Source organism: Miniopterus natalensis, chromosome 8 (genome assembly GCF_054644295.1).
Source record: "Miniopterus natalensis isolate mMinNat1 chromosome 8, mMinNat1.hap1, whole genome shotgun sequence".
NCBI classification, from domain to species: Eukaryota; Metazoa; Chordata; class Mammalia; order Chiroptera; family Miniopteridae; genus Miniopterus; species Miniopterus natalensis.
The window spans coordinates 1,821,341-1,844,290 of record NC_142088.1 but is presented as its reverse complement, the minus strand read 5'-3'; the positions used below and the strand labels follow the sequence as shown (position 1 = coordinate 1,844,290).

Below are 22,950 nucleotides of genomic sequence, written 5' to 3'. Positions count from 1 at the left end.
AGCTGACCCCTCACCCCCTCACTGCTGCCTTTCTCAGGTCGCTTTTATGAATGGAGCGGGAAAGGATGACACCACGTGTCCCGTCAGAGCCGGCACAGCCGGCAGGGCCCCCGGGAGGTCTCCGGCCCCAGGACGGGCTCCCCGACACTACGCTCGTCGGCGCCGATGACCTCGGACAGTCGAATCATTGAGAACAGGACGAGTAGGTGCTTAGGGCCAAGTTAGATGGCGGAATATTGTCAGTTATTTCAAACGGCATCAACATACGACTCAAGGACACGACTGTTAAATGGAAAGAAAAAAAATGAGACTCAAAACCTCTAAATACGATGAACTGACCCCGAAAAGATGCAGGAGCCGCTAGAAGGAGGCGCATCCCCTGCGAGAAGGACACGCTGCTGTGACTTGCGGTGGTTTTTTCTGTTCCTGCAGGTGTGAAATTCTCCCCAGATGTACTTAAATTGCTTTTATAATAAAAATCGACGTATTTGTTTTCTGATGCTAATAAACCTATTTTAAACGTTAATTATGAAGACGTGGAAGCCTGGAGAGGACCCAACCTATCGTAAGCTGTGAAACAGGCCAAGAGTAGTTTGTGGATGAGACGCTGTGGGAGCCACACACGCGACGGGACTGGGAAGGGCCACGGAGATGCAAAACCGGTTGCCCGGCCTGGCGCCCGGCGTCTCCTTTCACCACGGTCTAGAGGAGGGTGGCGGGTGGCCCCACGGGCACCTTCCTGCGCGGGAGGCAGTGGCTCGCCTGCTGCCGGGACCGGCGGCGCCCGACTTTGCCGTGTCCCCGAGGCCGGCGTGAAGAAGGGCGGCTAATGTGTTTTAAAACCACTTGGCGCAAATGAAATTATACAGGCAGGAAGGGACAAGTCACACTGCCGATGAGCGTTTTAAAAAAACAAGGAAACAGACAAAGGCTCTGGTGCCGCCCCGGGAGGGTGGCGGGGATGGAGGGGGGACTGGGTGCGTCTGGGGGGTCGGCCGCTTCCTCCTGGGGCTATAAAGGGGGTGAGCTGGCTCCCACTCAGGACACTGCGGCGCTGGCCACCGACATGGGGAACTGCGGTAAGTAGCTCAGGGGCTGTTCAGCTGCCGTCCGCCTCTGCAAACCCCTCTGGGTCGGGCTCTCCGAGGCCAGGCTGGCGCTGGGCGGGACAGGCAGGGCAGCCCCCTGTGCTTTCCTGTCTGAGGGCCACCCGCCCTCCCAGGGCCCCCAGCGCTCAAGCGCTGTCCATGGTGGAGGCAAGGGGGGAAGGTGACCTGGGGAGCCCACCGGACGGACGGACAAAATCTCCTCCTGGGGAAGGAGGTCCCGGGGATCAGGAGCCAGGCGCCCTCCACCTGGCGTGAGTCCCGGCCCGTCTGCAGGCGTCTCTCCACTCTCCTCTCGGGATGGCACCTCCAATTCCTGGGGGGTGAGTCCCCCACCCCCTGTGGGACGCCCCACACCTCTCTGGAAAGGAATTTTAAATCACCAGATGGAGGGCACTTTGTGTGGCTCAGGGACAGGTGGGAAAGCCAAGGCGGGCAGGGCCCCCCGGGAGACAGGGTGGGGCGCCTGCAGCGCCGGCTCTGCCGGATGGACGGGTTTAGGCAGGTTGCTGCCTCCGCCTGCAGGACAAAGTGCGTTTTCTGGCCCCTGGGCTACCGCAGCGCCCTCTCCGCCCACCGTCCACCCACCGTCCACCCGTGGGGCCTGTCCTGCTGCTGATGACAGGACCCGCCTTCCGCAGGCTCGGCTTGGAGACTGGGGACCGGACCCGGGGTCACAGGGACGGGGTGGGGGCTGCTCTGGGTAAGGACGGGGGGCGCTGGCCCTCCCATGCCTCCTGACTCCCCAACACGGACAGACAGATGGACTGAGCTCTTCCAGACAGCCCCTCTCTGCACCCGCAGCTCACGGACGACGTAGGGTCAGCGCCCACGTGAAGGACACAATCGCCTCGTTCACTGCTCGCCGTGCAGAGGACAGAATGGGGTCCCGGGAGGCGGGCGCTTTGCCGGACGGCCTGCTATGCCCACCCCTCACAGAGCAGGGGATGCACACCCACCCCCCACACGCACACACACGCGTGCACGCACACATGCTGGCGCACCCTCTCTCCCACACGCGGCACCGGCGACCGAGGGCTGCCGGCTGTGTGCTCGGGCCCCCAGGAGTGTGTAACGTTGCTGCTGCCCCTCGGCCCCGGGCCGTGCCCTTCCAGGTGGCATCCCACCCCCGGCGGGGCCTTGGCGAGGAGCCAGGGGGCTGAAGGTGCTGCAGGCCTGGCTGCTGTGCCTGCTGCTGCTGGGCCTGGCCCTGCGGGGGGCAGCGAGCGGGGCCCACCAGCGCTCCATGGAGACCCGCAGTGAGTGCCCCCCCCCCGACCAGGGGTCACTCACCTGCCCCTTCACCTCTCTACCCCCAGGGCCATCTCCTAACCTGGGGTACACCCTTGCTAAGTGCCCCAGCTCTGGGGGGGTTGGCCCACTGTTCACTAGTCCTCAACCCAGAGGGGCCTTGTCATCCACCTCCCAGTGTCCCTGCCCAGGACACGTTTGAGGGGTAACTTCCCACCACCAGGGTGGCCTGGGGCCCCGCAGGCTTTACCCACCCCTGGCAGGGTGGGAGTGCAGGAAGGGGAGTGGTCATTGGCCCTGGTGTGAGTTTGGATTCCTGTTTCCAAAGCCACCCACCACCCAGGAATGGCCTCACCAGGCCCTCCAGGGGCCCCTCCTGGGCGGGTGGGTTCCAGCCGGCCTGGGACACGGAGGAGCAGTGAGCTCAGGGGCCCACGGGGAGCGTGGGTGCTGGGCCCTGCCACCTGCCAGGCAGGAGCAGGGGACCTCGGCACCCACGGCAGGACACCGGGCACACCAGGGGACGTGGGTCGTGACTGTTCTCACCTTTGCTTCTCAGCCCCGGACCTCGATCCTGCCTGGTACATGGGCCGCAGAATCAGGCCTGTGGGCCGCTTCGGCCGGAGGAGAGCGGCCCTGAGGGATGTCCCCGAGCTGAGCCTGTGGCACCAGAGGGCGGCTTCCCCCTGGCAGGCGGCGCTGAGCCCTCCCAGGGTGGGTGACAGCCCCCAGCAGGAGGAGTGACTCCAGCAGCCTCCCCCAACCCTGTGCCCCCTCCAGGGGCTTCTTTCCCCTCGATCCTAATAAAAGCAGCTGGCCTCGTTTACTCGCGTCTGTGTGGTGACAAACGGGAAGGACATTCGGAGCCCAGCAGCCCAGAGGGAGGGGATGGAGAGCCCGGGCCCCATCCAGGGGGAGGGGGGGCTGGTGGAAGTGAGTCTAGGGCGTTTGAGTAACAGATTCTAACCGCGGCGCTAGCGCGACGAGACGGGAGTAAAACAGGCGTAGATGTGCGGGCGTCCTGCCAGCGCCACCGGCACTTCCACGCTTTCATCCCAGCAACTCCGAAATCCCTCTGGACGCCTGTTGGGAACGGAGGCGCCACCTGGAGCTCGAGCGACCTCAATTAAGCGAGGGCAGGTCGCCATCTCGCGGCCAGGGGCAGCCTTGGCCGCCACGGCCTCCAGGCGGGTCCCACGGCTGGGGCAGGAAGGTCCAAGCCCTGCTGGGCCGGTGGGGGGGCAAAGGGACTAATCGCGTGAAAAGCTGTCCAGCTTGGCCGCAGCCAGAAACTGCAACACACGGGGGAGTAAGTCAGGTTTCTCCTGTGAAATCGTCTACGGAAAAAACTGAGTGGAAACCACAGTGGCAGGCCCTTTATCTATCCCTTAGCTTTTCTCGAAGGTCATGACAAGAAAAAGCCTTGAGACAGCTGCTCCGCCTTTGTCTAGAAGGGTCACAGAAGCGTCTTTTAGAACAAGCACCAGGAGTGTGAATCTGGGGCCCCCTGGGCCGTCGCCGTCTCCGGAGCCCCGCTCCCCCCGTTAGGACAACACCCGGTGAGATGCAGGGGGGCTCCAGGCACCCGGCCTGATGGGTGAGGGAGGGAGCACAGCCAGAGCCCGGGGGGTCCCCTTGAGGGGAGCTGTGACCTTTAGCAGGGACACAGCCACACTGGGGTCACTTTCCGGAGATGGAGCCTAGACAACGCCGGGCCCCTTCATGCTGGCCAATCCCCTGCCAGGGCCCCTCATCTCGGAGCCACAGGTCCGGGCCTGGGGGCCGGGCTGATGGTTCCACAGAGAGCAGACAGGAAGGGCCCCAAGAAAGGCTGCTGCCCTTTGGATGCCAAGAAGTTCAAAGTCAGCAGGTCTGGAGGTTTTCCATGTGTCCCTCTGACGATCCTCAATACAGTGACGCTCCCCTTTTCCAGATGTAACAACGTCCTATTTAAAGTTTCAAACCTGCTTATCCTAGTCCCAGAGGGAAGGATAGAAGCCAACATCACCCCCAAAACAGCCCCGTGGCACCTCTCCCTGCCTCAGGGCTCACACCCCACAGCCGCCTGGCCTCTGGGAAGGGGCACAGGCAGTGACCAGGCGGATGCACGAGGGTCACCATCAGAGAGATGTCCTGGGCCACCTGCATCACTGCCTGCTGCCCCCTGCGTCACTCACAAACCCCCACCTTGCAAACGCACCAGAGACCAGGTTAAAGAAAGTGGTTTAATTTTGGGGGGAAAAACATGTAAATGGCACAATTTACACCTCTGGCTAAAAGGCTGCATCTTCACGAGTTCACAGGGCACCAGGGTGGCATCGTCAGATTCACAGCCAGAGAGAGGCCCCCCGCCCCAAGCCCTCCGGCAGCCTTGTCCCTCCCGGGAAACCCCTCTGAGACCCAGTGAAGAGGGGCCCAGCCCTGTCACGGTCACTCCATTTCCCCCTGGCACTGCCACCTCCCCTGGGCCTGCTCTGTGCTCTGCCCACTCCCAGGAGCAGGTGGGTCTTGCCCAACGCCAAGTCCCTATTCCCACTGACCCGTGTCACTCCTCCGAGTCCGGAGCAGCAGAGAGGACAAGCCAGGCCGGGGCAGGCAAGCCTGGCCAGGGCATTTGGGATTCAGTCCGTGTCTGGGTGCAGGAGGTGAGGCCACTGACACCCATCCTCTCCCGAATGACTCGGGAAGCGGTCCTCCTGAGAGATGCCAACTCCCGGGCACCCAGGAAGCAGGAGCGTCAACAGCGAATCAGAATCAGGCGCCACCATTGGCTCGGAGCTGGCGGTGGCTCCCCCCGAGGACCGGCAGGGGCGGGCAGGGGCTCCCCCCAAGGCCCCTCCCGCAGCGGCCGTGGCTGCCTCTAGTGGGCGCAGCACTTGGCCCGCCCCGTGGGCCTGGGGTTCAGGGCCAGCCGGGCATCGCCCCGCGGGGTCTGGCCCTCCTTCTCTGCCCTCCGCAGCAGCTCTCCGGCTGTGGGCACAGAAGGGGGGATGGACTCACACCCCAGTCCAGGGACCCCACCCTTGCTGACATTCACTGGAGGCAAGAAACTCAGCCCTGACTCTCCCGCTCCCCTTCAGTCCCAGGGACATCCTATGGGGTCCAGGACGCCAGAAAAGGAGACCGGAGGAGGCAGAGCCCATGATGGCCCCACCGCAGCTCCCCTGGGGCCCGTCACTCACCCACAGCGCTGAAGGCCTCGGTCACCTGGTGGTTGAGCCTGGCCGAGGTCTCCATGAACAGCAGTCTCTGGGTCTCTGCAAACTCCTTCCCCTCCTGGGAAAACAGCCACGAAAACCACAGAGAGTCCCTAAGAACCTTGGCCGACACATTTTTTCTTATACTTTTAAGAGCCACACGTGGCTCGGGTCATATTTTCGTTTGGGGTTTTGTTTCACTTTGCCTCCAGCCTGTGTGGGATCGAGCTGACCAGCTGCCTCCTGACGGTAAGGCCCAAGCGGCAGGTGCAGCCATGGGGCCTGCCTTGGGGTCCCGGCGGGGGTCCTACCTCAAACGTCACCTCCCGCTCCTCGCTGAGGTCCGCCTTGTTGCCGACCAGCATCACCACGACTTCCCCCGGGAGGAACTCCCGCTCCAGGTCCCTCAGCCACTGCTGAGCCTTGCGGAAGGAATCCTCCCAGAGCAAAAAGAAAGGCCTCTGAGAAAACCTGTGGGCGGCCTTCACCCGCTAAACCCGCAGAGAGAACGCAGGCGTCGATGGCCACGTTGTGTCAAACGTCCTGTGATCCTACTGGCCATGTGGCAGGCCCCCCCACCCCCTAGGGCCGCGGTGTCCCCCGAGGAGGGAGTCTGCTCCCTCTCCCGCCTCCGGTGGTCTGGGCCACAGGGGGCTCCTACCCCATCAGCAGTGCCCAGGTAGTGGGGATCCTGCCCTGGGCCCCCCGTGGCCCCTTCCCTCCCTCCAGCAAAGTTAACCAGGTCCATCTGCTTCCCTCCCAGATGAAACTCTGTGTGTGGGATGTGCAGCCAGGGGGTGTGCGCCCTGTTCCTGTGACACCCCCTCATCATCAGTGGGCGCCCGAGGAGTCCCGAGTGACCGTGAGTAGTGGTGCAGGGCATTCTGGGAGGACCTGGGGGGCACAAGCCCACCCATGCAGAAGAAGGGGCTATCAGGAGGGCTTCCTGAAGGAGGTGGCCAGCCGCCACTGAAGGGCTCCTGAGAGGCTGTGATCTTACCACAAAGCCCCGGGACGGGCCGGTCCCACAGGGAGACGGCGTCCCTGGGCCTGGGAGAGCGCAGGCCGTGCTCGGGAAGGGGGTGCAGCCGCCCGGCGAGCCCTACCTTGCTGGTGATGTCGTACACCAGCAGGGCGGCGTTGGCACCCCTGAAGTACAGGTGACAGACGCTGTGGTACTTCTCTTGGCCAGCCGTGTCCCAGATCTCCAACTTCAGAGACGCGGCGCCCAAATCCACCACCTTCGTGAAGAACGCACCTGGAACGGGAGGCTCAGGTCTCCGCCCGGCTGAGAGCCGGTGCGTCCGCCCCGAGTGGACCCCGGGCCCCTGTGCCCCCCGCCCGGTCGGGGCCCCGGCGCCTCCCCTAGGAGACTGAGGAGGGGCGTCGGCCGTCACTCACATCCCACGGTGGGCAGGATGCTCCTGAAGTCGTTCCTCACGAAGCGCAGAGCCAGGCTGGACTTGCCCACAGAGCCGCTGCCCAGGAGGACCAGCTTGAACACGTAGGGCTGCCCTGCCCCCGGCCCGGGCGCCCCGTCCGCCTGCGCCATGCCCTGCGGAGACGCACGACCTCCGTCTGCCACCAAGTAACCTCAGCGCGGGGTCCCCCGGACAGACGGACGGACGAGCTCCAGGTCAGAGGCCTGGGGGGCAGCCCTGCTCCGCTCTGGCCCCCTCCCCCGTCTGGAAGCAGGGGCGGGAGCTGTGTCGGGAGGAGTGTCCTGAGCAGCGGTGTGTGGGAGGCCTATCGGCTGTGCCCGGCAGGGACCGGTGTACAGGAACCGGCCACACGCTCTGAGCAGTGACCGTGGCCGGCCGGTCACCCTACGGGCTGCCTGTCCTCCCCAAAAGGGGGCTTCAAGGTGGCAACACCGTGGTTCCCTTCACTGCCGAGGCTGAGGACCGCTGCTGTGATCTTGTCCATTTCATCGGGCGGTAGCAGTGCCTCTCACATAGTAGGTGCTCAATAAATACCAGGGGGAGAGAGGAAGGAGGAGGGAGGCAGGGAGGGAACACAGGGTCCTGTGGAAACACAGGGAAAGGCAAACGACCCCTCAAAACATCCATGTTTTGAAATATTTGACTGAGGACAATTTCTTGGAGCTTGAAACAGAAGCGTGACCTGGGAGGGAGACGGGTCTGAGCTAGGAATTAGCCGGGAGCGGTCTCTAGGCAGTCCCCGGGTCAAGGCCTGCCCAGGCCTGCCTGGTCCTGTCGGGGTGTTGGGGTGCCCTGGACTCCAGCCTTCCACAGATCCATGGCCACCCGGTGAGGGTCCTGGGAGGGGCACCTGCTCTCTGAGAACCAGCCCACCCACCCGTGCAAGACCTCAAGGCGATTCGGTCCACAGATTCTGACCCCCTGGTGGAAAACGAAACTCAAAGGCAACGTAAAGTAAACAACCTGAGCAGGTGGGTAGACACCCGAGGAGCCAGCTGGAGACAGGAGTGACATTTACAGCCCTGGGGACTCAGCAAGGCCGACTCCCCTGAAGCCCGGGAGAGGTGACGAGTGTCGTGTTGACGTCCGACATCACCTGATAGCCTCCACCAACTTCCCCGTCAAATAAACCGGGGTTTGCCTCTGGGAAGGGGCTGCTGATCTACTCCCTTCTCCCTGCCCAGATTGACACAAATCTCCCCGGGGCCACAGGCTCCACTCCGGTCCCGCAGCTGCCAGCCCGGCCCGGGTCCTGCGTTCATCCCCATAAATAGCAGTTCATAAAACAGGCCTCGCGGGGCCCCTTCCCGGCTCCCCTTCTCCCGTGAAACTCTCAGGTTCAACTCTACCTTGAGTCGTAGAATTAACTTTTTAACGACGTGTCTCTCTCTCTGGGCTCTAACCTCTAGTGAGGTTTAATTTATGTAATTATTTTGTTAATATCTTCTCTCTCCCTGGGCTGCAGCCACTTAAGGCCACACGGGCGATAGTCACGGAGCATACAGTAGGTGCTCCATAAATGCCTCCTAAACATGCACAGGACTCACTTAGCAAGAGGCCCTCACTAGACAGAGGTGCTATTTCCAGAACCTGGTTTTCACAGCCGGTCACACCCTGGCAGCTGGGCAGGCAGGGAACTGCAGAGCAGAAGGGCCTCCAGCCACTTAGCTCGAGTGGCCAAGAAAAGCAGGAAGGTACCCAGTCTAAGGGCCCCCTGCCCGGGTGCGGGGTGAGGAGGGGAGCTGAGCAAGCCTAATGGGTGGGCGCGCCCAGGGGCCCCTGCACGCGGGATTGCACAGACCCTCCGGTGGCTGCTCAGTGACAGGCCTCAGGGGGCCCAGGGTTACCCCACCTTACTGGGAGGCCAGCAGCGCCTCTAAGACAAAAGGCAGGACTGGAAGCCTGACGGCGGCCCCCGCGTGCACACTGGGGGCACCCAGCCCTGGCGTGACGTCACCACCAGGGAAAGTGAGGGACACGCTCCCGCATCCGGCCCCCGCGGTGCAATCCCACCCCCCCGGGACTCATCCACCAAAGACCGTGACCTCGGTACCAAGTCCTAACTATAAACTGCTTTTCCCCCTGCACGCAGAGAAACAGGCTTGAGCGACAGTTCCCGGAGGCTGGGAGAGATGGGAGATGTGAGCCAAACGGTACGAACACCCCGTTATAAGACGGGTGAGTTCCGGGGGCCTCAGGAGCAGCTTGGCCTTACAGCTGAGATGCTGTGTTTCATCCCCGGAGCTGCTAAGAGAGCAGCAGACCTGCAGTGTTCCCACCACAAAAGAGCAGGGACTAAGCGACGGGGGGAGGTGCCAGCCGGCGCTGTGTGGCCATCGCACCGCAATAGACGAACGTATCAGACCCGAACCTGCGCCACCTCACAGCCAGTCAAGGGGACGCTTCTTCAGAGTGGAGCCCGAGCTCTCCGCGCCTCCCCGGCCCCACCTCGCTTCTCGCTGCAAGCACTCAAGGCGGCGCTTAGGAGCAGAGGGCCCCTTGGCTTGTGTGGCAGTTTTGCACAGAAAGTCCTGGCACACCTGCAGGACGTGCTACCCTCAAGCGCTCCTTGCTATGCTTTTGTACCAGTTAATAAAACTCTTCTCGAGTCAACAAAATCTTTAGCCCAAAACATGTTTGGATTGACCAAAGCAGGTGGCCTATGGACGCACAGACCATTTATGAAAGTCCCCGTGCCGTGTCCTACTCCTTTGGCAACAATAAATCTGTTTGTTGAAAAGTATTATTTTACTATAAATATAAACATATCATGGTCAGTGTGAAAATTTAAATTACTCAAAATCCCATACCCTTAATTCAATCAGGATTAGCATTTGCCTACTTTCTTCTAGTTTATTTTTATGAATCTTAAAAACAAACTGAAACCCAGTTTCAGCACGCAGTTTTGTATCCTACCTTTAAAACACCAACACGGGCCAAAGGCGGTTTTGCACCTTGCTACATGTTATGCATGTGTAATGAGCATGTAACATTCTTACAACTGTTCAATTTGCTGGGCCATTTTCCTACCACTGGATCTTTGCTAAGCTTTAATTCTATTCTCCGTAACGAATCAGACTCGGTGAGCATTGTCATGTATAATTTTTTGTGTGATTACAGGTTGTATATTCCGATAATCAGAGGCTGAAGCCCTCTGTTCAAAGAGAAAATTGAAAATGCGAGGCCTGACCCGCCTCCAGGCTTAATCAGTTCGAGGCTTTGAAGTCCCTGTGAGCAGTGCCCTAGGGTATTGCAGACCCCTGAGCTCGGCTCATGGAGACAGACGCCCTCCGGCACCTTGACCCGGGGCCTTTCACTCCTTACAGCCCGCCTCCCGCCCAGCAAGGAAGGAGAAGGGACTGCAGACCTAACTCCTCTTTTGGGGGGAGGACATTCCGGGGCAGGGCCTGGCTTGCAAGCCTCCTGTCAGGCGCCCCTCGTCCCTCGTGGGTGTCCCTCCCTGTGCACAGAGAACCCCGAGATCCCTGTGAGGCGTCCCCGAGATGTTCCTGTATCAGCGGAGCATCTGACTCCTCCTCACTGAGCACTTCACTCACTGTAGCTTCAGTAGGAATCTCCTTCCAGGACCCCACCTCCCCAGCCTGGATCCCACACGGCACGGTGGCCCTCAGTCCAACAGACTCCTTCCCCACCGTGCCCTGGTGACTGTTCATGTGTGGGTACAGGAAAAGACACACAGAGAGACACAGACACACACACACACAGATACAGACACACAGACATACAGAGACACAGACACACAGAGACACACACACACACACTCTCTGCCAAGTGCACAAAAGTTTAAACAATGACTCACGTGTCCCCAGGCCTGGTCACTTCCAGGGAGCCTGACAGCCCGTCATCACCGGGGCCTGCAGGGCCCCTACCTGTTTCCCGTGTCCTGGGGAAAGGTCGGCTGCCCTCACCAGGCAGCGAGGCCGCCAGAGCAGCTGGGAGGGGGGCTGGGCTCCCACAGAGATCAGGTAGAAGCCGCAGTCTCTGCCCGAGGCAGTGCCCAGCCCCACTCCCTGGTCCCCTAAGGTCACTTCCTTCCACCAGGCTCCCAGGGCAAGGTCCAACAGTCATGTGGTCACCTGGGGCAGGAGCACCTGGGCACCCAGCCGGAAATGAGCCTCCTGTCAGGTGTCTGCTGTCATCCAATGCTCAGGGTTCCTGAGCTTCCTTAAGGCCTCATTTCAGCGCGTCTCCCTGCCCCTTCCTCGGGGCTGCCGGCAGCTTTGCCCGTGGGGCTGCCAGCAGCCCAGGAGAGAAGGCAGGTGAGCTGGGTCCTTTCACAGACAGCGAGAGCCAGCTCCTGTGGCCTGCCCTGCGGGCCTGCACTACGGGCCTGCACCTGCAACCGGAGGCCGGCCAGGTGGGTGGGGCCCGAGTCAGATGACAGGTCTTGGCTGGTGGCCACCTGGGAGCAGGAGCTATAGGTCTCTGATGCCATCTGCCAGCTTTGTCACCCTCCAACCTGACTGTTCCTCTGTGGGAACCTCATGGCCAGGGTCCTGGGAGCCATCTCAGAATCCCGCCTACCCCAGTGTCTGAGCCAAAGCACACAGGGGAAGGCAAGCCACACCTAGGTGACACAGAGGGAAACCGCCCCAGGGGCCTCGGGCTCAGGCTGACCCCAAACAACCTAACAGCCCCTTCCCACACCACCCCTCCCAACCCTGAGAGGCCCAAGGACCCATGGAGACTGAGCTCAGATTCTCAGGGAGCTGGGGCTCCTGACTGCTGGGTCTCAGGGGTGCCTGCCCAGCCTGTCTCCTTGCCTTCCAGGCCAGGGCCTTGGGCCAGAGGTTCCCTGCCTCCTTTCACTGCCTGCCACCGGCCACAGTGATCTGATCTCAGCACTGAGCCACCCACCAGAGGGAATAACCTGAGCCCTCACCTGCAATCAGAGGATCCTTCCCCTGCAAAGGGTCGTGCCAGGCAGGGAGGGTGGAGACGACACAGGCTTCCCGACCATACCCACCCGGGCGCAGTGACGTGCACACCCCAGCCTGTCATGGGAATTAGGCAAAAATGACACATAAGCAATGTGATAAAGTTTGTTATTTACAGGTATACGGACTTTAGACTCTCTGGGCACCTTACCACTGTCCTACACCGACAGTCACAGGGGGAGATCCCCCCGCGCCACTCAACCAGGCTGCGAGCATAGGTGGCCGGCTCTCAGCTCATTCCCCTTTCAAAAGAAATGCAGAATTACGGAGTTCTGGAGCCGGGAGGGCCCTTGGGGAGTGTATGGTCTTAGCACCCGCCCCATGTGTGAAGGATCTCAGCGACACCCCCACCCACAGACTTTTCAGTCTCAGCTCAGATGTGACAGCGACGGGTCATCGGCCCCAAGGTGGCCGTGCACCTGGCCCCTCTCCGGCCAGCCCAGCCTTTTATAACTCCCCCCCCCCCCCCCCCCGTCTCCCTCCCGGCCGCTCCGCCCGAGCCTGCTGCACCATGGCACAAACATTCCTGAGATTTTTGCAGCAGGTCTCAGGGCTTGTGGCACACGCTCCAACCACACCCACGGCCCCTGCTCCTTGTGAAGGACCCCGGGCAGCTCAGATTGGTCACGTGTCTCCTTCCCAGCGGACGTGCCTAGTGGCCCTGATCTGTGGATCTGGGGAAGGGGGCCTCCTGCCTCCTTGGGGCTTCCCTATGGAGCTGTGGTCAAGGGTGGCGCTCTTCGTGCGATCGTTATCTGAGGTACCAGTCTCCCAGGATCTCTTATCTGCCGAGGGAGGGGAGCCTGCCTCGCCCCAACCTTCAGCCTCGCTTATCTGAATGGAAAATTCCAGCAGGGATTCTGAGCTCCGAGTGAAATTCTTCCGCTCAACAATGGGTTGGTGCTTGGCTGCCGGCCGGGCTGGGCAGAGCAGGCCAGAGGAAAGTCCTGCCCCGGGCACCCGGGGCCAGGGGGACAGGACAGTGCCCACACAGAGGTGGCCACCCCAGGTCACATCCGGTCCTAAGGAGCACAGGGCACAGGCAGAAGAGACCCGCTCACCTGGCCAGGTGGAAAGGGGAGGGTCAAGGGAGACTCCTCCCAGGGGGAATGCTGACATCCGGGTGGACAGACAGGTGGACGGAAGAGAAAGCTGCCCAGAGGCCAAGAGGAGGAGGGGCTCTGAGCGAGTCCTCAGGGGCGAAGGCCGACTGGGGTCTTCCTCCCCCTCCCTGCCGTCCCGCCCGGCGGGGGGTCTCCAGCCCCCCGGATTCCCGGCCTCTGGGGCTGAGCGGCCTTGGAGGAGGGGTGCCGGGCGGGGGGGGGGGCAGAGGGAGCAGGGTGGCCCCCGGGCCGGGAGGGCCAGCGCGGGTCCCGGCTGTGATTCCCAGCCTCCTGTGTCTCTGTGCTTAAAGTGCATCCCCTGTCAGGGGCCCCGGGGCCGAGTGCGGGCTCCTCGGTCCGCTCCTGGGTCAGGGCCCGGGCCGTCGGCTGAGCGCGGTGGCCGCCGGTCCGCTCAGCTCTCCCGCGTGCTCCCCGCCGGTTCCCTCCCGGCGGCTGCCTCTCCCCCTCCTCCCGCCCATTCGATCCAGTGTTTTCAGCCTCCCAGTCTAACGCCACTGCTGGTTTCTTAAGTGTAATTACATCGTATCTTTCAGTTCTGTGATTTCCGTTTGGTTCTTTTTGAGAATTTCTAAACCTCTCCTGAAATTCGTCGCTTCTGCGCCCGTTGTGTGCGCCTTTCCCTGTGGAATCCTCGCCGTTTTTGCCGCAGTATTTTCAACCCCTCGTCTACTAATTCCAGCCTCCGGTTAGTGAGGGGTCTGGCTCCAGAGACTGGTTGGTTTATTTCCTGACGGGGGGTCACATTTCCCTGTTTCTTCGCCTGCCTGGGGACTGTCACCTGGACGGAATATTGTGGATGGTGTTTCGGGAAAGGCTGGCGATGCCCACGGCCTGGCGAGCGGACGCCCCGCGGAGACCTCTGCTGGGCGCGTGGACAGCGCCGTCTCCGGAGGCGCCGGGAATGTGCCCGGGGTCAGGACAGGGCGGCCGCGGCCAGGCTGTGATCCCCGAGGGCAGTGTCGAGGAAACGCCTCAGTTCCTTAGTCCACCGGCTGCTGTTCACTGCACTCAATTCTGACGGTAAAATTACTCCCCCCCGTGCCCAGGCGGCTGGCACGCAGGGGCCCACGTGAGAAATCAAAGCTGAGAGTGAGGGGGCGTTCAGCTCCGTTCAGACAGACACCTGAGACCTGACCTACTTGTGCTTCAGGCTGGTCTGGGCTCCAGGCTATGGGGTTCCCTTCCCTTTTCCTTTTCAGCGGGTCCTCGACGTTCGCTGTATTTCCTGAGTGACCTCCCCAGGAAAGAGGCCCTGGAAGGGACCCGCCCCAGTGTCCAGCCCCCACCCTGACCCTCAAGCCTCAAGGCTCACTGGAGGGGCCACATCCCACTCCTGGGCGGCCATGGGGGACACGACCAGCAGCAGAGGCCGCAGGCTGCTGTGCCCAGTCCTCACGAAGGGCGAGCGTGCGGGAGACGCAGAGGGACTCGACCAAGATGCTCACAGCCACATCCAGAGGGAGCCGGGCAGGAGTAAAGGAAGGTGCAGGGGGAGTGAAAGCCCCGTCCCGTAAAAAGTGAGACCACTGTGTGTATCAGGGCACTAGGGCCGCTGTCACAAGGTACCCCAATGTGGGCGGCTCAACACAGTGGGAATGGATTGCCTCCCAGGTCGAGATCAAGGCGTGGGCAGGACTGGCCCTTCCTGAGGCCCTGAGGGAGACTGTCTCTGGCCTCTTCCAGATGCCGGTGAAGCATCACCCCCATGTCTGCCTCCATCTCCACATGGCCTCTCCCCTTGAGTGTGCCTCTGTCCTAACTTCCCCCTTGTATAAGGACACAGGTCATATTGGACTAGGGCACACTAATGACCCAATTTAACTTGATCACCTCTGTAAAGACCCTGTCTCCAAACAGGGTCACACTCTGAGACACTAGGGGTCAGGTCTCCCACACATGAATTCTAGGGCAGATCCATTCAACCCACAACACTGGGTGCCACGAACATTCATGAGGAGGGCGGCCGGCATGCTCTGTGTGGGTCTCCCTCCATGAAAAGCAAACTGGGCACTTGCCCCAGGCCGGTCCTTTGGGGATTCCTGGGCCAAGAGGAGGACTTCGTGGTCAAGAAACACCGAGGATTGCCGGTGACCACGAAGGCCTGGGGAGAGGCACAGAGCAGACTCCCTCAGAGCCTCCTGAGGCAACCAAATCCGGGATACCCCAGTTTCCAGGCCTCTGGGACTGAGACAGAAAGTATCCAAAACCTCCCCATCCCCAGGACTGTGCCCAAGACTTACAGGGCCGCGTGGAAATGCCCTCAGGGAGCTTACTGTCTACTGAGGAGGCCAAATAAACCTTCACAAAGTTAAAAGATAATACAGAATTAAGTTACATCAGCAATATACAAATGCTGTGCTAACACCATGTGCGTAAGCCCCCGAGAGAGTAACGGGAAATCGGGACCCACCGCTCCCCTCAGCTCGGACCTCAGCCGCCGCAGCGCACACCTGGGCCGCTTCCGCTCTCACTTCCCTCCCTCCCTCCTGGGGCCCAGGAGACAGCCCCCCCAGAACAAGCAGGCTGGGGAGACATGTCCCCCGGAGGCAGAACGGGAGCAGAGGCTGGGGCACCCTCTAAGGCAGAAGGTCCTTTCCTCCAGGAATGGAGACTGTGGGAGCCCCAGTAACTACAAGAGATGCAGCAACTGCGAGAAAGGGCACCTTCCAGGTTCCCCAGGGACGGCTCTGCTTCCCCTCAGTCTCGGCAGAGGAGGGTCCGCACTTGCCTTGTTCCCAGAGGATGCCCAGCAGATCTTTATGGAATTGGCGGGTGACAGTGTGAACGGCTAGTAAATGAAAAACCAAAACGCCGGCTTCCCACCTGAGGCAGAGCCTCACGCAGAGCGAAATGGCCACGTGAAGGAATGAATGAGTGGATGAGCGGGCGAGTGAGGAGTGAGCGAGTGGATGGACACTTTTCCTCCAGGGACTGACATAGTTTGAATATACTGCATCTCGATGGCTGTCCCCACAATCCATTCACCAACCACCCAGAAAGACAAACACAAGTTCTTGCCCAAAACTGGGAAGCAGAAAGTTGGTGATGTTTCCACCACGCATGTGTACACACAGGCACACACAGGCACAGACACACAGGCACACAGACACAAGTACACACAGACACAGGCACACACAGGCACAGGCACACACAGGCACATACAGACCCAGGCACACACAGACACAGGCACACACAGACACAGGCACACACAGGCACAGGCACACACAGACATAGGCACACACAGGTACAGGCACATACAGACACAGGCACACAGGCACAGGCACAGGCACACAGACACAAGCAGACCCAGGCACACAGGCACAGGTACACACAGACACTGGCACACACAGACACTGGCACACACAGGCACAAGCACACACAGGCACAAGCACACACAGACACTGGCACACACAGGCACAGGCACACAGACACAGGTACACACAGACACTGGCACACACAGACACTGGCACACACAGACACAGGCACACACAGGCACAGGCACACACAGACACTGGCACACACAGACACTGGCACACACAGACACAGGCACACACAGACACTGGCACACACAGACACTGGCACACACAGACACTGGCACACACAGGCACAGGCACACACAGACACTGGCACACAGGCACAGGTACACACAGACACTGGCACACACAGACACTGGCACACACAGACACTGGCACACACAGACACTGGCACACACAGGCACAGGCACACACAGACACTGGCACACAGGCACAGGTACACACAGACACTGGCACACACAGACACTGGCACACATAGGCACAGGCACACACAGACACTGGCACACACAGACACTGGCACACACAGACACTGGCACACACAGGCACAGGCACACAGGCACAGGTACACACAGACACAGGCACACACAGGCACAGGCACACACAGACACTGGCACACAGGCACAAATGCGCACAGACACAAACGCACACGATCGTACCCTGGATGTGCAGCCAGGTCTCCGCTCTTCTCTGTGCTCTCCTCCCTCCGTCGGGCACCAGCACGTCTCTGTCCACTTATCTGGGCTTGTTCCTCGGGGCGTCCCCCTTCCTGGGACCAGCCCTGGCCCAAGCTCAGCCCCCTCCCTTCCGTCCCACCCCCACACCCTCCCCAAGGCCAGAGGCCCTCCCCCTGCTTTGGAGGGGTGTCTCCTCTCTGTCCCCGACAGGGCAGCCAGGGACTTCGGTCAACAGCGAAGGGCTGGTGCAGAGCAAGGATCCAGAGTCCCGCTCAGAGTGACGGGGCTGGAGTCCTGGGGGCGGACACAGGGACGGTTTAAGGGAGAAAATACAGCTTTCCTCTCTCCTTCTGAGGCCTGGGCTGAGACCCCTGTGATGAAAGGTAGAGTAAGAAGAGAAATGCAAACCAAAGTTTGTTAACTTGTGTAACTCATGTACGCGCGGGAGACACCCCGGGGGCGTCCGTCACTCCCCAGGTGGCCCAAGCCACCCGCTTAAATGCCGTCTTCACTAAAGACGAGACAGGAAGAGCTCAGTCACCGGAGGTCAGCAGGAAGGGCAGGGGACTGGGGGCGGTGTTTCCAGACTCTGGTGCCTTCTCCACGGGTGAGGGTCCCTAGTGGCAGGGAGCTGCTTTCTCCCCCCATTCCAAGGGGCAGACACCTGTGCACTTGAAGATATCCTTCATTCACGAGCTTTGCTCCTGCAAAAGGGCAGCTTCTACCATTTTCTGAGCTTCTCCTGTGTTTGCTGTTTCTCAAAATAATCAGCTCGGACTAGTCCTCACACCAGAGAGGCGGATTTTGGCGGGGGCGTCCTGCTACCCCTCTGTGGTTTCACACCTTCACCCCGAGGGCGGGGAAATCGTGGCCCCGAGACTCGCAAGAGCGAGGCCAGGGCACAGCTCCCGCAGGTTTCCTCCCCGGAAATACATTGTATCCGCCCGCGGGAATACTTTGTATCCGCCCGCGGGCAGGCGGTCCTTCCGGATCGTCCCTCAGAGACCGCGGCGTTTCCGCTCATGACTCGTGGCTCCGTTTGCCGCCTTGAGACCCGCCGAGGCCGGGGCGGTGTCCTGCTGGCCCCTGGTCCCCCGGCCACGCGCTGCGCGGAGCAGGTGCCTCTTGCGCATTCACAGGACGCTGCACGCTGCCCGGTGCTGCCCGGTGCTGCCCAGGGGCTGGGGCTTCACCTGAGCTTTCCATTGCTCCTGTTTGCACTGTGATTACATTTTACGGTGAGAAAAATGTTTCCCAGGGAGAAAACCATGTAATCTCTGTTCTGCTTGAGGCGAAGCTGAGTTTTTTATAAATTGTTTGTAGCAAATTTTCATAAACCGTTCTTTGTCTGGGGACGTGAGCACAGGAAGCAAGCCAGTAAGTAGCAAACTATTTTTCTATTATGTTCCTAAAATAGATCGGAGGCTGGCACAGAGCACGGGCATCTTGGCCCAGACCCCTAGGCACAACCAGGCGAGGCGGAGGCCCCTCTGGAATGCTTTCGATTGTTTGATTCTATCTTATGCAGAGAAAGAAATTTCCAGAGTTTTTTTTTTCTCACGGGGACATCTTCAGAGAGTTACTCAGCATAACAAAAACTTGATAAATGTTTCTTCTATTTAAAAATTGCAACATCGAGGACATGAAGTGCTCTTAAAAGCCACTGCCAAAAATATGGTGAGCCTCTCCCTATAAGATGAAAAAGATCTGGACCGTCTGTGCTCAATTTCCGCTTCGCAGGACTGGGGCTGAGTAACCGATAGAGGCGGGTGTGGCTCAGCAGTTCGGTGCCTCCTGGGGGAGAAGCCACGTGAGCTCACCCGCACCTGTGGCAGCAGAGGAGCCGGTGAATTCGGCTCCCTCGCCTCCCCGGGGGCGCCGCGTCTGCGCCCGGCCAGGCTGCGCGCAACCTGCCTGCAACCAGGACCCTTGGGCGGTACCAAGTGGAAACGGGCAGATCCAAACAGCCCGGAATCGCCAGGCTCTGGGCTATGGGTTATAGACACCCCATGACCATGGGCCTCGGAAAGAAAGCTCACAGGGAGAAGGGACATGGGAAATGGGGCTCGCTGGCAGAAGGGAAACAGGCAGCTGATCAATGTTGATGTTTCTCTCCCATCAGTGTTTCTATCTCCCTCTCCCTCTCCCTTCCTCTCTCTCTAAAAATAAAAATCAATAAAAATATGCTTAAATAAAACAAAACCTCTATGAGTTTTAACAAATGTGTATGTGCACATATCATAGGGCAGCCAACTGGTCCCGATTCTGCTGGAACTACCCCGTTTTAAAATCTAAAGCCCCACATCTCAGGAAGCCCCGCATTCCCAAATAAACCTGGGCTGCTGGTCACCCTAGAGAGCAACCACCTCGCTGAGGACATAGAGCATTTCCTTCACCCTGCAACACGTCCTGGTGGCCCCTCCGCAGTCAACCCACCCATCCTTCAGAGGCAGCCCTGCTCCGACTCTGTCACCATAGCTTAGTGTTTCCTGCTCCAGAGTGTCATCTAAATGGAATCATTCATACATATGTTTTGTGCCTGGCTTCGTTCACACAATACAAAGCTTTGCAGATCTGTCCATGTGGCGGCCTTTGTCAAAATCAAGTGACCACTGTGGTAGCCTGAATCCCTGGAACCTGGTCTTTTTTTTTTTTTATGTGTTTTTTTCTCTCTCTGTCCTTCAGTTTGGGTAAATTTATTAATCATTCTTCAAGTTCGCTGATCCTTTCTTCTATATTATCCAATCTATTGCTAATACTAATCAATGAACTTTTAATTGCAAATATTGCATTTTTTCAGTTCTACAATTTCCATTTGTTTTGGTTTTTTTTAATATGTTTTTATTGATTTCAGAGAGAGGAAGGGAGAGGGAGAGAGAGAGAAACATCAATGATGAGTCATTGATCGGCTGCCTCCTGCTCGCCCCCTACTGGAGATGGAGACTGAAAGCCTGGCCTGTGCCCTGACTGGGAATCAAACCCTGACCTCCTGGTTTATGGGGCGGTGCTCAACCACTGAACCACACCAACCTGGCTCCATTTGGTTTCTTTTTAGGGTCCCAAAATCTTCTCTAAAATTCTCCTAAAAAGATTCTATAATCTTTATGCGTTATATCCATCTTCCCAACAGTTATTTTATACAACCCCTCTGCCAATTCCAACATCGAAGTTATCTGTGAATCTTTTCCAATTGGTCACTTTTCCTCTTGACTATGAGCCTCATCGCCCTGATTCTTCTTACGTCTGGTCATTCTTCAGCGTACACTGGTCCTAGTGGGAAATGTAGTTCAGAGACTACAGATTCCATTAGCTCCTTTTGGAGACTTTTGAATTTGGTGCTAGCAGGGAGTTAAGTTCCTTTGACCCTGCAAATCGCCTCCATCTTGCTGAGCCTGGGTTCCAGGCTTTGTTACAATGTGTGGGTTCTGATTTTCCTGCCATAGCCCTTAGACCTCCGATGTTGCCTTACCCTAAGGCAGCGATTTGCAACTATGTGCCTCGGCACGCGGGTGCGCTGCAAGGATTTTTAAAACATGCAATACCTGACTATTTCATCAAGGACACTGTCCTCTTTGCCCTTAGGTTGTCAAATACAAGAAACGACGACAGCCAACACAGCAATAGCCATCCAGTGTGAAGGAATTAAAGTTATACTTATATTTTTTGTAAGATCGGAAAAATATTTTTTTGGTGTGCAGCAGAATTTTAGTACTTAGTTTATGTGCCATGAGATGAAAAAGGTTGAAACTCGCTGCTCTAAGGGGTAGTCTTTCTGGGGTTTCAGTGCAAGACTCAAGGTGCTTGCAACCCCCTCGCACTTGGTAGGACTCGGATTCCTAACCTCCCCTTCTCTCACCGGGCAGCTGCTGAACCCTCTGCCCAGCTCTCCCGTGCCTCCGGCAGCTTTCTTCTGGATTTCTTGGGGCCTTGGCTCACACACGCACAGTTCAGACTCAACCACGGATTCTGCATCAGTTAGTGTGCAGAGGCTCAGCCCTCCATGCACCCCGTTTTCTGGGATTTCTCACTAAATCTCCAGCTGTACTTACAGCCCCAGACCCTAACATCTATTCCCAGAGCACCTTGAAGATGGGAGAATGGCCTAAGTAGATTCTTAATTCAAAGGTTGCATCCACTCTAGTCTGTATCTACTTTTGGTTACACTCCAGGGCCCGCAAATGGTTACTTTTCCTATTTTGTTTGAGGCTGATAATTGTTAATGGCAGGAAGGTTACTTTGATATAAGTTTCATCTCCATTGTTAGAAGGTAAGTCTTTTGTAACTTTTTTTTTTAACCCTCACCTGAGGATATTTTTCCATTGCTTTTCAGAGACAGTGGAAGAGAGAGAGAGAGAAACATCGATGTGAGGGAGACACGCCGATTGGTTGCCTCCCGCACGAGCCCCGACCCGGGCCAGGGATTGAGCCTACAACTGAGGTACATGCCATTGACTGGGATCGAACCCAGGACCCTCCAGTCTGAGGGCCAAGCTCTAACCACTGAGTCAAACCAGCCAAGGCCCCTGTCACCTGTTTTTAAAAACAACTGAATAGCTATAATACCCATGCCAGGAAAGAACTGATCCCACTGCTAGTCTATAAGCACCTGCGGCATTTCTCTTCCCAAAGTACAAGGAGACTTGGACTTCCTGCCCTGTTTATGCAGCACCTTATAAAGGGGCTCTGTTCAGTGAGGCCACACACATTTTCTAGGCACCTATGGGTCCATAACCTTGAACAAGGCTCCCTGGGGGATGAAAAGACAACCTTGGCCCTGAGTCTCAGGAACGCTGTTTTGAGAGAGCTGCTCAGAGCTGCTCCTGGGGGTTGGCTAAGGAGCCAGCACCCCGTACAGGAGGCAGGCGCCCCAGCCTTTCTCCCGGAGACTGGGCAGGAGAGGCAGGTAATTCCTCTGAGTGTGACATCCCCCTGCCAGCGCCCCTTGCTTATGCAAAATTCCTGACCCGGGGTATCACTCAGTAAGAATGAGATTATTATGGTAATAACGCTTACAGCAAACGATTTCACAAACCTCAGCATTTTACCTGTCCCTGGTCACAAGTGACCAGAGACACACCGTGGAGCTGCTCTGGAGTCTGGAGGGCGCTCCCGACGTGTATGGGAAGGTTGTGCCGCCTCTGGTAGGCGGAAAGGCTCGAATGGGGCCAGGGGAGGACGGGAGTCAGAGGGCCCGTGGGTGGGCTTCAAACTTCCACCCTGTAAAACTGTACTCAATTTTCCTGCTCACATGCTTTTTTTTTTTTTTCCTGGAAGAGGAATCCAGTTTTCATTAGATTCTCAAAGACGGTCTCAATCCCCCCCAAATTTAATAATCACTGATCTAGAACTCAGACGTGTGTTTTTTTTTTACCATGGACTCTATCACTAAGTATTTTTAAATAGCTCCCAAATATTTATATATTTAGTTATGTATAAATTGCGTCGCTATCTATCATCATCAGTTACTATGTCCACTTAGATGAGGTTAATCATTAATGACAGGCAGTGGGAACTCATCCCCAGCTGTTTTCTCTCAAAGTTAACAACCTCACGCAGGTCAATGAAGAGCCTTTCCCAGGAGTAAGGAACTGTCTCCTTTCTCATCTGTGATTTGGGGGAATATCTCTTTGAGAATCTTTCCAATCCTTTGGAGCCGTTTGTCTACTCTTTGAGTTTTAGCTAAAACTAGGTTATGTCACCCATAAATCCATTTAACCTGATCCATTCAAATACATCTAAATATTCTGAAAGTGACCCAAGGAGAGAGGGTGCCACTGCCACCCGCAAGGAAACCTCGTGTGTCCCTGTGACAAGGCAGGTCGCCCCTGAAACTGAGGTTGTATATGAAATGTTAGTATTTGATATATAACACCCTTATTTTTAG

General features: G+C 58.2%; 2 protein-coding genes across 2 annotated transcripts; one reads left to right on the top strand and one right to left on the bottom strand.

Moving 5' to 3' along the window:
- The first annotated feature begins 1,066 nt into the window (after window positions 1-1,066).
- Window positions 1,067-3,101, top strand: PRLH (prolactin releasing hormone). The gene is made up of 3 exons (XM_087819961.1): window positions 1,067-1,079; window positions 2,222-2,365; window positions 2,917-3,101. Exons 1-3 carry the CDS (start codon window positions 1,067-1,069, stop codon window positions 3,099-3,101), a joined length of 342 nt encoding a protein of 113 aa, XP_087676087.1.
- Window positions 3,102-5,217: 2,116 nt separating this feature from the next.
- RAB17 (RAB17, member RAS oncogene family) lies at window positions 5,218-7,106 on the bottom strand. Its single transcript, XM_016203614.2, has 5 exons — window positions 6,956-7,106; window positions 6,661-6,812; window positions 5,866-5,991; window positions 5,540-5,633; window positions 5,218-5,327 (listed from the first exon to the last, which is right to left on the bottom strand). Exons 1-5 carry the CDS (start codon window positions 7,104-7,106, stop codon window positions 5,218-5,220), a joined length of 633 nt encoding a protein of 210 aa, XP_016059100.2.
- Between the last annotated feature and the right edge of the window lie 15,844 nt (window positions 7,107-22,950).

Coding starts and splice junctions, on each gene's coding strand:
- PRLH (XM_087819961.1), top strand. Junction 2,366..2,916: donor GCGCTCCATGGAGACCCGCA/GTGAGTGCCCCC, acceptor TTTGCTTCTCAG/CCCCGGACCTCGATCCTGCC.
- RAB17 (XM_016203614.2), bottom strand. CDS start 7,106: ATGGCGCAGGCGGACGGGGCGCCCGGGCCGGGGGCAGGGCAGCCCTAC. Junction 6,813..6,955: donor CATCCTGCCCACCGTGGGAT/GTGAGTGACGGC, acceptor CTCCCGTTCCAG/GTGCGTTCTTCACGAAGGTG. Junction 5,634..5,865: donor AGCGGGAGGTGACGTTTGAG/GTAGGACCCCCG, acceptor CTGTTTTCCCAG/GAGGGGAAGGAGTTTGCAGA.